The 17,275-nt window shown below is 35.5% G+C and overlaps 1 protein-coding gene across 5 annotated transcripts in view; it reads right to left on the bottom strand.

The window, feature by feature from the left end:
- LOC120857742 (RAB3A interacting protein) overlaps positions 1 to 17,275 on the bottom strand; it is a 67,492-nt gene that overhangs the window by 12,951 nt on the left and 37,266 nt on the right. For 4 of the 5 annotated variants that reach the window (XR_005719728.1, XM_040233448.1, XM_040233450.1 and 1 more), the window contains exons 4-6: positions 8,771 to 8,866; positions 2,285 to 2,362; positions 1,243 to 1,446 (exon numbers count right to left, since the gene is read on the bottom strand). Coding sequence is in view for 4 of the 5 variants with exons in the window: in XM_040233448.1 (XP_040089382.1) it covers positions 1,243 to 1,446; positions 2,285 to 2,362; positions 8,771 to 8,866 (378 nt within the window). In the remaining variant the exon portion in view is untranslated. The remainder of the gene's footprint in view (positions 1 to 1,242; positions 1,447 to 2,284; positions 2,363 to 8,770; positions 8,867 to 17,275) is intronic. The other variant, XM_040233451.1, reaches the window with a different exon arrangement.

Genomic DNA, 17,275 nt, shown 5'->3' with positions numbered 1-17,275 from the left:
AGATTTACACAGGTCAAATTTATGTGTTTCCTTCGTCTAATAAAACATTTTGACAAGTTTTTCACAAAATATTACAATACAAGATATAGCCAGAAAGCAGAATGTTATATGCTGCCTATATGCATATTTTATGGAATTTCATAAATACAAAATTTTAAAATGTTCCATGAGAAACATATAAATTTTCTTAGTGTAAAAAACAGGGAGAAAAGGGTACATAATTACACACACTGAGAAATCACAGCAAAAATACAAGTTGTACCAAGCAATTAAAAATGCCATCAATACTGAAAGAAATCAGAATTAAAGTAATGACTAAAAACATTTCTTAAATATTTAACAGAAACCAGTGTGAATTTTAATTTCATCACATTCAGATTTAACCAAGTATTGAGTTTCTCTCTCACCAGCATCTTTCTTTCTTATGAATAACTAAACAATATACAATTCAATTAAAATGAGCAACAACCCTGGTTATTCAATTAAATAAACTCCTGGCTTCTATGTAAAAATCTAAACAAGCACAGCTTCTTAAAGATTAATGAGAGACTTGAATTCGACAATGTAAAATACAACTTTCAAGAAAAAAAAAGGGAGAAGGCTGCTTGTTAATTAGTGATCAATCCCCTTGGACATGCTTTCTCATCACATGTAAGTAAAAACTATTTTACAATTACACAATTTTTACTCAAAACAGCTCAAAATATTAGCACATTATCTCAGCTATCCTCATAACCTACCTTATAAAATTAAAGCTTACCATCAGTTCCATTTTTTGTTGCTTAATTATCTGAATTAACTCCAGGACTACCTTACTGATATAAAATTGCTTCTCCCAGAATTTAAGTAAAAACAATGCACTGTTCTTCAAGAAAATCACCTAATATTTTCATATATTTCTTATGTTCATATTTTGGTGGAGCATGCAAGCAATAAATTTTGACTAGCCAGATCATTAAAGTCACCCACTCTCCTTTATACAACACATGACAGTTTGCTCCCTAAATGAAATATCGAGATTAAGAAACTTACCAAGTTTCCAGCAGGTACTCCAAGGTCAGCCAGGAAGAGAAGGGAACTGAAGAATCCCTGAAAGCAGCCAGCTCTAGACAAAGCCTCCCCCATCTTAATACTGTATATTTTGTACTAAAAGTTTTGCTGGCAAAAATCATAACCAACAGCTCAGTGATGAGAATTACTAAGTATCAACAGAGTCAGAGGGGACAGTCCTGGACGAGTTACCTCTTTGCAGTCTTTTACAATTGGCTGTATCACACTGAGGTCCTGATGACTGCCACTCATTGCACTGCTTGTACTTTTATTTCTTGTATGCCCCTTTTTAAAATGTGCCTTTCCACCTGGCAGAGGCTCTTGTGTAGGTGACGTTGGAGAACTGGACAATACGAGTGTCTTCAATGCAGCTACTTCAGCTTGGAGTACATCAATCTTGAAAAGAAATCAACATAGTCACATGTACTGAATATGTTTTCTGACAGATGCAGCTAAATGTTAACAATTTGGTAACTTTCAGAGAAGAAACATAAGTTTAATGTGTATTTCCTGTGGAGTAATAAAAGGAAAGTAAACTAAATGGGTTTTTTGGGAGGGCTTTTTATTTTTAATCAGTTTTTTGATGTTCCCATACAGTCTGGATTCAGTTGCTATTCACAATGTCAGATAAAAATTTTAAAATTATCAAAATGTTTAACATCTCACTATGTGGATTTTCAGATGAGATCGGGTGCATTCAGGGTGGTATGGCTGTAAACATCACCAACTCAATGGACATGAGTTTGAGCAAGCTCCAGGAGTTGGTGATGGACAAGGAAGCCTGGCGTACTGCAGTCCATGGGGTCGCAGAGTTGGACACGACTGAGCGACTGAACAGATGCAAATTTTCAGAATCTTCATATTTAAAAATAGCTTATGATTAGGCGCAGTTCGTTTCTAAAATAGTAAAATCTAGTAACATTTCAGTGGCTTTTTTAATGAATTAAAAAATAATTGATTTTTAAATGTAATTATATAATCCTCTTGATAATATGTGTGATTCACAAAGCTTTAAATCATTTGCTTCTAATATAAATGTACACCAAATGTTCACTATTAATTATATCTATGTAGTAGCTATTTTCTTCTTTATAGTGTCTTGTAGTTTTAAAAATCTTCTAAAGTAAGCAGTACTTTTATAATCAGAACAAATCCAATAAACATCAAGGTATTTTTCAAACTGTAGTTACTAGTTTCTTTATATTTTATCCTATTAAAAGCAGCAAAAACTTACTTTTCCTTGTGCTTCTTTTAGCTGTTTTTCTGCTGTTGCCTGCTTGACATTTGCTTCTCTCACCATCTTATGAGCTTCCTAAAAAAGTTAACATCTCATATTTTGGAAACAAAGTATTTAGCATTTGTTTTCAAAAATCTTTCAACAGGTGTCTATGATTGAAACAAAGATACACTAACAAAATTTTGCCTAAAATTAAGTATTCAATGTCAACAGCTGAAGCAGCAACTGTCATCAGGCAGATCAATTATTAGGAATAAAGAATAGGTACCTTCTTTTAGTATCAGAGGCAGGCAATTTTAGTTTGATCATTCTAATCAATACTTGTGTAAAGACTGCAAATGTTAAAGAAGGAAAAGTCATGATCCACATGTCAAACCCAACTTCTTTGCAGTTAGGTTTTTATAATTTATATTCATATTACTATGCATAGCAAAGACATACAGGAGAAACAAGCAAAAATATTAACACATCAGTAATGCTGCAGTTTATAGGAGTAACAGCTGAGAAGCCTTAGAGCTTCCAATAAAAACTCACAAATCGATATTAAATCTTGATTTTGTGCAGAGCAATCGAAAGGTTGAGTTTATCCTAAGATCTTAATTTTTTAGTACCAAATATATGAAACTCCATATATTTAATTCCCTTTCATTCATACAACATTTATTCATCAAACACTTATTCATAACATCTCTTCCTCAGCTTGGAGAAAGCAATGGCACCCCACTCCAGTACTCTTGCCTGGAAAATCCCATGGATGGAGGAGCCTGGTAGGCTGCAGTCCATGGGGTCACTAAGAGTCAGACACGACTGAGCAACTTCACTTTCACTTTTCACTTTCATGCATTGGAGAAGGAAATGTCAACCCACTCCAGTGATCTTGCCTGGAGAATCCCAGGGATGGGGGAGCCTGGTGTGCTGCCGTCTATGGGGTCGCACAGAGTCGGACACGACTGAAGCGACTTAGCAGCAGCAGCAGCAGCAGCAGCAGCGAAGTCTTGTGACATATTTTAGATTCCACAGAGAAGTGGTATACTGGACATTAGGAAATGTCAACCCACTCCAGTGATCTTGCCTGAAGAATCCCAGGGACGGGGGAGCCTGGTGGGCTGCTGTCTATGGGGTCGCACAGAGTCGGACACGACTTAGAGGCAGCTTCCTCAGCTACTGTTCCAGGTGCTGATAACTCTTAAGGAGTTTACACTCTGAAGACATTCTAATAATCAAATAAAATATGAGTACAAATTCTGGATTTTATTCTAAATCCATTATGAAGCCTTGTGGTCTTTTAAGAAAGAGAATGACATTATGTTATTTGTATTTTAAAAAGCTTACTCTGCCGTATGGAATAATCCCTATAAAATATAAGGGTGGACTGGAACAGTACATAGGGTGCTTGCAATAATCCCCCAGGATGTAAGAGCTTAGATCTTAGAATTTCAATTTACTGTTCACGAGGAAGAGAGTGATGGAAGGCAGAAGGAAAGAAATCAGCTTCAAAGATGTTTAACAGTTTGACAAGCGAACCCTCACGAGGTCTGTCGGCTTTTCAGGGGAGAGTGGAAGTTCTCCACACCAGAGTTCCACGGTGGCACTCCCATTTGTTCATTTGCTCTTAGAGTATGTAATGACATTGCACCTTGTATGTGCCCTTGTATTATAATAAATTTACATATTGTTTTAAATAAGAAAAGCTTCACTATCAATGCTTATAATTAAGTGAGATTAACTGTGAGAATATTCCATGCACCATTATGCTGGCTATCTTGTGTCAAAGCCTGTAGGAGCTATCAAATTTAATAATGAGATAAGCATTTTTCTTTTAAAAATAACAAGTATTTCAGATGTGCTGAATAAGTGCTGAATTTTAACAAGTGACTGTCATTAAAATACTACTTGACAGGTAGTTCCCAAATAATAAGTATATCTAATCTGATCCTTCAAGATAAGTGACATTTTAACTATGCATCCAGAAGTAATATGTGCTATGGAGAGAATATTTGTTTAATGTTTAGAATTGGATTCTGCTTTCATTAATGGCGGACCATGCAACTCAGAACAAACGTCCTACAGAGAACAGTTTTTAAAAGCTGGACAAATGTTTTAAAAATGTTTTTGAAGGCATTAGAGAGCAACAAAATAGTGAAGAATCAGAGGACCAAGATCCAGAAGAAGTAAACTGAGGAAAGTGAGCTGAAACTTGGGGTGATTTGTCCCCTTAGAGATATAAGGGATATACTGGAAAGGTATAAAATAAATGTAACTGGAGTCCAAAAAGGAAAGAGAAAAGAGCTAGAATGAAGCCAGAGGAGTATCTAAAATGATAATTCATAGGATTTTAAAAATTGACAAAAGACATCAAAAGATATATGAGCTTGAAAACTTTTCTATCACTGTCATTCTGAAACCGAAAAATTATTTAAGTATCATCTACACAGGAAAGTCAGTAAACTTTCTAGAAAGGCCAGATAGTAAGTAGTTCAGGCTTCTAAGCCATATGGTCTGTGTTGTAACTACTCAACTCTGCTGCTATTGTGTGAAGGCAGCCACAGACAATAAAACAATCAATAAATATAGCCATTCCAATAAAAATTCATGGGCACTTAAATATGAGTTTCATAGAGTTTTCATATGTCACAAAATATTCCTCTTTCGATTCTTTTTCCTCCTCTTACCATTTGAAAATGTAAAAACCAACCTCAGCTCGTTAGGTTGTACAAAAGTAGATATAGGCCAGTTTGGGCCTGCAGGCTATAGTTTGCACACCTGTTATCTATACAAACATTCATGTCCATATATTTACAAACACTGAAGACAGAATTTTTTTTCCTCTCTGGTTAGCAGTGATTCAAATTTAGTTGATCTATTTTTTCTTTTTTAAAAATAATGTTTATTCACCATCTTCTGATTAGTTTTTAAAAACAATTTGTTGGCATTAAAGACAAAAATTTGCTAGAGAATGTTATGGAAAAACTTTCACATAACTAGCAATGGGACTGAAAATTCATTATCATGACTTATTACAGGAAAAGATGTACTTGTTCCTTTCAGATGAGTGTATCTGTGAGTTATCAATAACATTAAATCTAAATTTTAAAAATGGAATTTAGACCATATCATCATTGGAGAAGGAAATGGCAACCCACTCCAGTACTCTTGCCTGGAAAATCCCATGGACAGAGGAGCCTGGCAGGCTATAGTCCAAAGGGTTGCAGAGAGCTGGACACGACTGAGCGACTTCACAATCACTATCATCTGGATCATAAATTTAAAACAAGGTTTCAAAAACAATATAACATATTCAATCACAATGCTCTCACAAAATAAATATACACATATACAATGTATTTTAATGAGAATACTTCTATATTATAAAAAATTTAAGTATTTTTATTATTTCACTTTTTTAAAACTTTTGTGTTGTGTATGTATGTAACATTTTGATGTGTGTTAGTATATGTGCATAATTTAAGTACATATGTCTTCTAACAGTGACTTGTGCATAGGGAATTCTTAATATCTTCATCATAATGAAGGTTCATGCTCAAATTTGTCTCTGTGGCTTGAAAGAAAAGGAAGTGCCATTTATGACTTTCACCATACTTAAAAGCAAGATCAAGGTCATGAATTTGAGTCCCAGCATTCTTAACTCTACTTATGATTTTCTTCACAGACAAAATAATTTGTACTATATGTGCTTACAGCATTGTTGAGAGAAACTAAGCATATCATAGACATTTACTAAAATTGGCTGAAAAAACCTTAAGACTACGTATCTTTTTTTTCCATGTTAAATGTAGACTACTTTGTAAAGCATTCTTTTAACCGATTTCACTTTATATTTTGCATTACCTGAAAATCCATAATACTATAAGAAAAAAATATATATATACATATACAACTTTATAATCTTGTATTTTTTGCTAAATACAAAAGTATAATTATATTCAAGATCATTCATCATATATAAATTCCTAATCTGAGTTTACAAGCTTACCAAAATTATATAAATTGAGTTTATTCAGAATAATCTTCAATTCTTAAAAAAAAAAACTATTCACACATATACATAAAATGTAAGCAAAAACATTTTTTCATAAAACAATGGTAAACTGAGATCATGAAGGCACAACTGAGACCACAGAAAAACTTTCTCTACTTTTTTTCTAAACTCAGTAAGCAGTTGGTTTAAATACAATTTTCTTCATTATTGAAATCATCTTTAATCAGTGTAATTTCTTTCCCAGAAAGTACACACAGTTAAGGTTATTAGTCACTGTTAGGTCAGAGATAAATTAGGGACCCCAAAATTATGCTTTTTAGATAACTTTTTCATTCATTGCACAAACTACACTTCTGGTAGTTCACATCCTGCTAGAGACAGGGAAAAGTTTCTGTTTGTTCTCCTACTTCATCTAACAAAATAACATGTACATGCAGCTGGGGGGAACTAAGTGGGGGCTAAAATTAAGGGCAGGCTGGCAGGAAACCAACATTAACATAAGCAGAATAATGTATTTGCTTTCTTATCTACTAACACTGTATTACAAAATTTTCTTCTAACCAGACATTACTGAAAGAAATGCCTTATGTTTCTGTACACTCCTTCTACATATAAAAATGTAAGATTACATAACTCCTGTTCCAGATCTTTGTATGTTAGTAGCTCAGTCATGTCCGACTGAGACCCCATGGACTGTAGCCCACCAGGCTTCTCTGTCCACGGGATTTCCCAGGCAAGAATACTGGAGTGGGTTGCCATTCCCTTCTCTAGAGAATCTTTCTGACCGAGGGATCAAAGTCGGGTCTCTGGAAATGCAGGCGGATTCTTTGCCCTCTGAGTCACCAAGGAAGCCCTCCAGATCTTTAATTTCCCACTATTTCTAAGCTTAAACTTAAAGTCCTATTATCTCTGATAACTAGCTAACTAAACAAAAAAAAAGTTAGTTTTTAAACATTCATGAAAGAAAATCACCCCAAAAAAGACAGGTGAGAGAGCAAAGGGGTGTGAGCAGAGGGGGGCATGGAAAGCCCACACTTCTAAAAATATCCTCTGCAATATTACTTACAACAATAAAAACTGTGGAATACACACTGGATAGATTATGATTTTCATTACACTGACTATATAGTAACATGAAAAGATATTATTTAAAGTACAAAATATATTAGGATTACAACTATGTAAGCAAATATGCATATCTAAAACTAAAAAAGATTCTGCATATACAAAAATAACAAAGGTGAAGAAACTTTTCCCCTAAAATCCATTTTTACATTAAAAATTTTAAGAACAAATTTTCAGAGGAAAAAAGAAAATATGGTAAAGTGATAACGACACTAGCCATTCTAGTAACACATCAGTGAGTTTGAGGAAGAACCTCTGAAGGCCGAAGATCTTATAACCTAAAGAAAGTGCGCTAGGGAGGGGTTCTTAACCCAGAAAATAATATCCTCTCCCCACCCCCCACAGGGGTACTTGAAAGTTGTCAAAATGATGAGGGAGTATTACTAGATTACTGGGAACAACGTCAAGTGAGATAGTTAATTCTGTGTGTCAACCTGACTGGGCCCCAGGTACCCAGGCATTTAAGGCAGACGTTCTGGATGTTTCTGTGAAGATGCTTCTGGATGAGCTAATATGTGAATTTAAAGTGAGTAAAGCAGATTGCTCTCCACAATGTGGGTGCTGCTCATCCAATCAGCTGAAGGCCTGTTAGAACAAAAAGGCTCATCCCCCAAAAGTAAGGGAGAATGCTTTCTGTTTTCAGACTCAAGTTGAAACACCAGCTCTTCCTGGGTCTCAAGCCTAACAGCCTTTGAACTAGAAACTAGAACCACATGATCAGCTCTCCTGGTTCTCTGGACTGAGACTGGAACTACAGCAGGGTCTCTCCAGGGTGTCTAGTCTACCAACTCATCCTCCAGGTTTTGGACTTGCCAACCTCCTTACATAAGCCTCTTTCTACACATATATAGATATATGTGTAGATAGACATCCATCCTATTGGTTCCGTTTCCTGGAAAACCCTGATTAATACAGCAAGGATGCTAGTGTCCTACAATGTCAATGGCACCCCTACTGAGAAACACTGCTTGAATTGGGTAGACATTCTGATCCTGTGGCAGGCTGGAGATAATGTTCCTCAAATCATCCCCTTTCAGAAAACTACCTCAAAGGTTTTCCATCTGTGTTATGGAATCATATAAAGTTACTTGAAAGCAGCCCCTAAATAGTTGGTAAAATCAAAATTAAAATTTACTTCCTCTCTTTTCATTCACATTTTTAAACCACCTGATTCTAGCAGCCCATAGTTTTTTACATCATTTTAAGTTGTAGCCTCTATATTTCTTAAATATTTTTTTAGAGGACTTACAAATATGCGTGAAGCTAAGCATATCTTTTTCAAGATTCCCTAAAAAAATAATTCTATCAATATATAAAAACTAAGACATTGCTCTTGACCAAGACATAAATAGACCAACCTCAAATAGACTAGCTGTGAGTTCCTCCAACTCCTGTCCAAGTTGATCTCGCACTTTAGAAAGCCTCTCACACTCTTCATCTTTTAACTTCAGTTCCTATGAGAAATTGATCATTTTATTTTTTTTTTAATTTCCAAAGTTTGATGTTAGACTCAGAAGACTATATAATCTTTACTAATAAAATTATAAAATATTAATACTGCCCCCTCCTACAACATTCACACTGGAAGTTTTTACTTAGCACTTGCTATGTAGAAACAACCAGGCAAATCTAAAATTACAAATAATTCTAACTCACATATTAAATTTTCATAAAATATCCAAAGATTAAGTATAATTATTCATTATCTGTGAAAACAAACAATTAAAGAACTTCATTTTTTTTCCTTAACTTTGCTCTGAACATATTTGTTTCCATCAAGCAAGGAATTTCTTCACTTAACACAGGTTCATTTCAATAAATGTTTAGTGAAGTTGTTTCATGTTTACCGTAACAATTGTTTACCTATAGATAATTTCATGTACCATACTGCAATTAGTCTAAAATGTCCATTAGGAGACTATACCCATTTAACACTGCAACCAGAGGCAAGCAATGTATATTACATTTAAAATCAAGAAGAATGTTAATGACAAAAATCCTGTATTATACATAACTCCCCAACAGGTAATAAATAGATGCTAAAAAAGTTCCTTTATTAAGATGTTAAAATATGCAATTAAAAAAATTTTATATGTAAATTTATCTTTTAAAGTTATGCTGTATGTAATTGTGGTGGCAGCACAGTTTTTGAATTCTCCAACAACTCCTAAAATCACTGCAGATGGTGACTGCAGTCATGAAATTAGAAGATGATTGCTTCTTGGCATGAAAGCTGTAACAAACCTACACAGTGTGTTAAAAAGCAAAGACATCACTTTGCCAACAAAGGTTCCTATAGTCAAGGCTATGGTCTTTCCAGTAGTCATGTACAGATGTGAAAGCTGGACCATAAAGAAGGCAGAGCACCAAAGAATTGATGCTTTAGAACTGTGGTACTAGAGAAGACTCTTAAAAGTCCCTTGCACAGTTAACCTTAAGGGAAAGAAACCCTGAATACTCTTTGGAAGGACTGGTGCTGAAGCTGAAATTCCAATACTTTGGCCACCTGATGCGAACAGCTAACTCACTGGCAAAGACCCTGATGCTGGAAAGAGTGAAAGCAGAAGAAGGCGGCAACAGAGGATGAGATGGTGGGATGGCATCACCGATTCAATACACATGAACTTGGGCAAACTCCAAGAGATGGTGAGGGACAGGGAAGCCTGGTGTGCTGCAGTCCATGGGGTCACGAAGAGTTAGACATGACTTGGTGACTGAACAACAACTCCTAAAAACCAAATATACCAACTGGGATATCAGAAGACCCCAATGACTACATCTTTAACAAAACTAAGTAAAAGTGAATCCTCACAAATCTTAGACCCTGAGAAAATGTGGATACAGTGCCTAGACCACAGATCAGCAGTTACGTGGAAGGGAGCACCAGAAGTGAAAGCACTTCCATTCCCACAGAGTCCCAATATCCCCCCAGCCCTCTGGTGGAGGTTTTAAGATTACAAGTGAATCTCCCTCACTTATGGTCTAGGTAATTTTCAAACTGTTGCTTTTGTGCTGGGTCTCAGGGTGAGTCTACATGTGAGTCTTTCAGATTGGAATCTCAGTTCCCTAGAGCTTTTGGGTCTCCTGGACATAAGCCCCAGTGATTTTCAAAGCCAAATGTTTTGGGGCTTATCTCTCCACTGCAGATCCCAGGGGTTGAAGTGCCTGATGTGGGGGCACAAACTCTTGGAAAATCCAATTCATTTAAACATGAAAGACAAAAAAAAAGATATGTGAAGTTACCATTATAAAGAAGTTAAACAGAAAGCCAAGTCAGCTACAAGGTAAAGAAAATCAGATAGGTATCAAATTTCAACAGCATTTTATGCTAACAATGGAGTCACATTTTTAAGATACTCAAGGGAAAAAAATGTGAGTTGAGAATTTTATATCCAGTCAAAGTATCCTTCAAATGTAAGACCAGAGACTAAAAGTTACACACCTGTCACACTTTAGAAACTATATCTCCCATGAGCTTTCCAGACTAATCAAGCAGTGAATGAGTTTCATACAGTCAAGAAAAAAAGAAGCTTTAACATTAAGGACAGGGGATGAGAAACAAATGTATTTAACTGTAGAACTACAAATAAAAGATGAGGATACACAAGAATGAAAAGACAAGACACAGACTGGGAGAAAATATTTGCAGAAGACATCTGATAAAGGACTGTTAGCCAAAATATACAAAGAATTCTTAAAACTCAACAGTAAGAAAACAATCTGATTAAAAAGTGTGCAAAGGATCTGAAAAGACACCTTGCCAAAGTTATAGAGATGTCAAATGAGCACATGAAAAGATGTTCCATATTATATGTCATCAGGGAAATGCAAACTACAGCAACAACATGATTTGACCATACACCTATTAGAATGACCAAAAAGCAGAACTACAACAATATATACTGACAAGGATGGGAGACATCAGGAATTCTCATACACTGCTTGTGGGAATATAAAATGGTGCAGCCACTTTGGAAGACTTTCAGCAATTTTTTTTTGCAAAACCAAACATATTCTTACCATATGATCCAGTAATCATACTCCTTGGTATTTACCCAGAGGAACTGAAAACATATCCACACAAAAGCCTGCACACAGATGTGTATACATTCATAACTGCCAAACTTGGAAACAACCAAAGATGCTTCAGTTAAGTGGATGAATAATTAAACTGTGGTATATCCAAACAACAAACCATTACTCAGCATTAAATGGAAATGAGCTATCAAGCCATGAAAAGATATGGAGGAAAAGAAGTGCATGACTAAATAAAAGAATCTAGTCTTAAAAGGCTGCATGCTCTATGATTCCAACTATATGACATTCTGAAAAAGGGAAAACTATGGAGACGATAAAAGATCAGTGGGCTGCCAGGGACTAAGAAGTAGGGAGGGATGAACAGGTAGAACATAGAGGATTTTTGCAATGCAGGAGACCTGGGTTTGATTCCTGGGTTGGGAAGATTACCTGGAGAAGGAAATGGCAACCCACTCCAGTATTCTTGCCTGGAGAATCCCACGGACAGAATAACCTGACAGGCTACAGTCCATGGGGTTGCAAGAGTCGGGCATGACTTAATGAATACACTATCACCACAGAGGATATTTAGGACAATGAAACTATTCATATATTATAATGACAGATATACATCATGATATTTTAGTCAAAACCCACAGAAAGTACACCACCACAAATGAATCCTAATGTAAACACTAATGTAAATGGGGGATAACCACATGTCAATTTAGGTTTACCAATTTTAACGAATGTATCATTCTGGGGCAAGATGTTCATAATGGGAGTGGCTATGCATATGTGAGGAAAGGGAACTTACGGCAGCTCTGTACTTTCCTCTCAATTCTCCTATGAACCTAAAACTGATCTTTAAAAAGTCTGTTTTTTTAAAATGGGAATAAAGTTGAGAATTTGGCTGCAGATGGTGATTGCAGCCATGAAATTAAAAGATGCTTACTCCTTGGAAGGAAAGTTATGACCCACCTAGACAGCATTACAGTAATGTCTAGAGACATTACTTTGCCAACAAAGGTCCATCTAGTCAAGGCTATGGTTTTTCCAGTGGTCATGTATGGATGTGAGAGTTGGACTGTGAAGAAAGCTGAGCACCAAAGAATAGATGCTTTTGAACTGTGGTGTTGGAGAAGACTCTTGAGAGTCCCTTGGACTGCAAGGAGATCCAACTAGTCCATTCTAGAGGAGATCAGCCTTGGGTGTTCTTTGGAAGGAATGATGCTGAGGCTGAAACTCCAGTACTTTGGCCACCTCATGCAAAGAGTTGACTCATTAGAAAAGACTCTGATGCTGGGAGGGATTGGGGGCAGGAGGAGAAGGGGACGACAGAAGATGAGATGGGCTGGATGGCATCACCGACTTGATGGACGTGAGTTTGAGTGGACTCCGGGAGTTGGTGATGGACAGGGAGGCCTGGCGTGCTGCAATTCATGGGGTCGCAAAGAGTCGGACACGACTGAGTGACTGAACTGAACTGAAAGTTGAGAAAAGTTACATAAATGTTATAAGCCTTAGAAATGTAAAAATAACACACAAAAAAAATCCTAGCAGCATAGAAGAAAGAAATCAAATTCACTAACTTCTTAAATATTATCTGGGAATAAAGGGATACAACTTGAAGCTCATAAATCAATTAGTATAAATCTGAACATATTTAACCCCATAGAAATTAAACTAGAATTAAATGATAGAGGCAAAGGAAAGAAACACTTACTAGATAATTTTACAGTGCTGCTTATAGTAGGGAACAAAGTCAGTATCTAAAGAAAGGCTATGAGAAATTCTTTGATTAAAGATAACTAGAATAGAAATCAAACCTTCCAAAATACAAAAAAGGAAAAAATTTAAAAAAAGGAAGAGAACCCAAAGAAAACAGTACACATAGTGAAAAGATCTGTATACACACAGAGTAGACATTTGAAAACTATGTGACAGAAACAAGCCTAAATACAGCTTTTTTTTTTCAATAAACGTATATGTGTATAACTCACTTATTAAAAGAAAATGATTTTCAGACTGGCTAAAACAGCAAAATCCACCTCCAGTCTCTATACAAGAGATACACCTAAAATAAGTAATTCAGACAGGTTAAAAATAAAAGGCTGGTTAGAAGTGTACTAAAAAATATAAGACAAATAAAAACAAAATAGAGACCTCAATATTGATATCAGACACAGGGCAGAAGCCATTAAAAAAGATAAAAGAAACTTCATAATGCTAAAGACTACAACACAAAATGAAAACTTTTAAAATACTCTCAAATACAAAATACAAAAGTAGATCTAAATAAATAGGAAGAAAGACATAGTATGTTACTGAATAGAAAGCAGGAAGTCATCATAAAGATCCCAATTCTTCCTGAGTTTATAAATCTGTAAATGCATAAATTTAATACCAGGTCCTTCTGAACTCTAAAATTTCACAATTTTATAACTATATATGAAACTGAGTCAATCCATTCAACATTTCCTACTATATAGGTATTATGGTAACCCTTCAGGATACCAAAACCAAGTAAGACACTGTTCTTTGAGAAGTTTCCAATCCTTAGAGCAATACATATATCATTCACAAAGGCAAATTCTTGAATCATTCCCTACCATCTACCACAGTAAACCTCACCCTGATACTAAAGACCCTCTACAACATGTGCTCACTTTTCCCTTCTCAGAGTTATTACCCTTGATCCACATTCTAAAACTAGAGTTAAACTGTTCTGATTTGTTCCTGTTTCATTTCCCAATTTGATCTCATCCACCTGGACTGCCATAAACATTTGACTCTTTATGCTTCTAGATCCAACTCAATCTACCTGTATGAACTCGTTTGTATTTCATGGGAATACTTTTTAAAAGGTCACTTGTACTTTTCATTATCAGTACCTTGTACTGTAATACAGCTATATGAAATTAACTCCTTCAACAAACACTAATTTTGTGTTAACAGTTCATCAGGTATTCATCAAGGGTCTGGAAAGATAAAAGGAAGGAGGCCTGCTTCATGCTTTTCACAAAGCCATAGCCTACTAACAGTGGCAAATACCTAAATAGATTCACAAGGAAAAAGAAACAGGAAACAAATATTTAAACGGATTCACAAGGAAAAGCCCTGATAAGGACTAACAGTGATATGCACACACTAGAAAAGTAGGAGCTGGCCAAATGTAAAGACTGAAACAGTGTGAGCTACGGTAGCCACAGACAGGGAAGGGTGGATGCCACAGTTAGATAACGCCAGAAAATGAGGTTTATGGCGAGTCCCGAAAAACCTTGGCTAAGAAAGTGGGACTTTAAAGAAAAGAGAATATCATCTCAAGGGCGATGGAAAGTCACTGAAGGATTTTAAACATAATAGTGACAATCAGATTGCAATTCAAAACAGTAACTTGAACAGTGTGCTGGATTAAAAAAAAAAAATTACGACAGGGAAAACAGTTAATTACTGCAATATTTTAGGCAACAGACAAGACACAAACTTAGAGTAGCAGTATTAGAGAAAAGAAACTTAAGAGACATTTAAAACATAAAATCAGGACTCTAAGTATATGCTGTCAAATTTAACACTATTCTTAAGATAAAGATTTTATACATCAAGAGAGAAAAAAATGCTGGCAATGAAACTATCATCTGATGAGGTTTTTTTTTTTTTTTTCAGTTAGAATTTTCGTTTTGTACTTTACAGGAAGAAGTCTTTTAAACTGATGGAGACACAAATTTTTATCATATGTCATTCTCTTTTGTACCTTTCTCTTTGTTTTGATGTCATATCATAGTCAGATCCTTTTAAGATTTTTAACCCAGTAATTCACAGTATCAAATACAGCACTCAACTCACATAAATTCCACTGATTTAATAACAACATGAACAGCTATAAGCAAGTTCACGCATAAGCAAACAATGACAGCTGTCATGACTGTTGCCTAGCTGGGAGCAATTTTAAAACTCATACTGATTTCACAGATGTTAAAATGAAGGAAAACGTACAATTCAGAATCAATGAAACATTACCACATATACATGTCTTTTTTCCCCAACGAGTAAACATCTTTACTAGTAAAGTCTTAATTTATTTTTCCCTCTACAGGGCCTCATAAACGTTTAAGTACACTAGTTACTCAAGAAATGTTTTTTCATTAAAGAACACAGTAAATGTTTACAAACAATCCTGGTCACAGTTAGTAGGGCCATGCCAAACATGGATTTGTAGAAGTATGTGTTTCGAATGACTTTCTCTGACTACAAGCTATAATATTCCACTGAATTTTATTTTCTAAGTCATTTTCATTTTCTTTTAAGGAAGAATAATTAAAAGTTGAAAGTAACACCTTATACCAGTAGGTCTCACACCTTAGTGAATAGAAGAATCAAAAGAATATAAGAATCAAAGAAAGAATATGTATACCAGAAACTAATACAACACTGTGAATCAATTATACTTCAACTGAAAAAGGAAAAAAAAAAAAAAAGAATCAACAGGATAGTTTACTGAACATGCATATCCTCCAGCCTCAATACGATAATTCTTCAACAGAATCTGGGGTCAACTCCAGGAATCTAAATTTTAAAAAGCATGTACTAAAACCCAACTTCTGCCTCAGGATTCCACCAAAGGCTGTTCTTCAGCAATGATCTCAGAAGGCCAGAAGAAAAGACTGGCCTACATCACAAGAAGTGAAGGACTACATCACTATCTCAAGTGCATCTCTGCGCTTGAAACTCAATCACCACACGTTTGGTCTCCCTATGTACAGTACGGGTTTGTGCTGGGAAGTTGTTGCCTCACCAATGACTACATTTCCCAGTCCATCACACATTTAAGTGTCAGCATGAAACTGGCTCACATCAAAGAAATATGAGTAAAAGTTAGGTGTATCACTTCTAAGTTGAAGTTTTTTAGAAGCAGGTGTGCTTTCTCCAACTTTTCTTTACCCTTCATCTCACTGGTTAGATACAGATAATAAAACCCTAAAAGATCACAAAGATCCAAGATAGAAGAAACACAGATTCCTGAATTATTTCACAAAGAATTGCCTATGAACTATGAACATCTTCTTAAAAGTGCTAAGTGAATAAAAATGAACTTCTACCATGGTAAGTCACTAAAATTTAGGGGTACCTCACAAGAAGCAGGGAGGCCTGGAGTGCTGCAATTCATGGGGTCGCAGAGTCAGACATGACCGAGCAACTGAACACAAGGAGCTAGCACATCCCTAACTAATATATTCTCTATGTGTCTACTCACACAACAGTGTAATGCATGCATATAGTCGTTTAATCAACAGATGTGTTGAGAACCTTTTATGTGCTCAAGATATAATCATGAGCAAAAACACATGTAATCCCAATCCTTGTGAAGCTCAAAATTACTGAAGTGTAAGTATAGACATCTATGTTGTGGTTAACTAGGATGGGGCAGAGCAATTGATACAAACAAACAAACAGAACTTTCACTCTCCATCAAGATAGAATAACAGGGATCATATTAACCAACGTGCCTGAAACAACTAAAACACTGGGAAAAAACATATGAAATGATTTTTAAGACACTGGATGCAGGCAAAAAAAAAGTGATCCTCCAGAAATGGGAAATAATAAAGCGAAGCCTATCAGTTGTTCCAGCTTATCACCTGAAGAGATAAAAGCATTAGTACATATGGATTACATGTTATTAAACTGTATTTCATATGTTTAAGAAGCTAAGACAAAGCACGTTAAGTAGAATACTTAAAAGATCCAATCAAACTTTCAGTGATGAAGACTACCACATCCGTGATAAAAAAAATAATAATAATTCACTGTATAGAATATATTAGATACAACAGATGAGAAAAAAA

Source organism: Oryx dammah, unplaced genomic scaffold, assembly GCF_014754425.2.
Source record: "Oryx dammah isolate SB20612 unplaced genomic scaffold, SCBI_Odam_1.1 HiC_scaffold_29, whole genome shotgun sequence".
Taxonomy (NCBI): domain Eukaryota; kingdom Metazoa; phylum Chordata; class Mammalia; order Artiodactyla; family Bovidae; genus Oryx; species Oryx dammah.
This window is presented reverse-complemented; position numbering and strand designations above follow the sequence as displayed.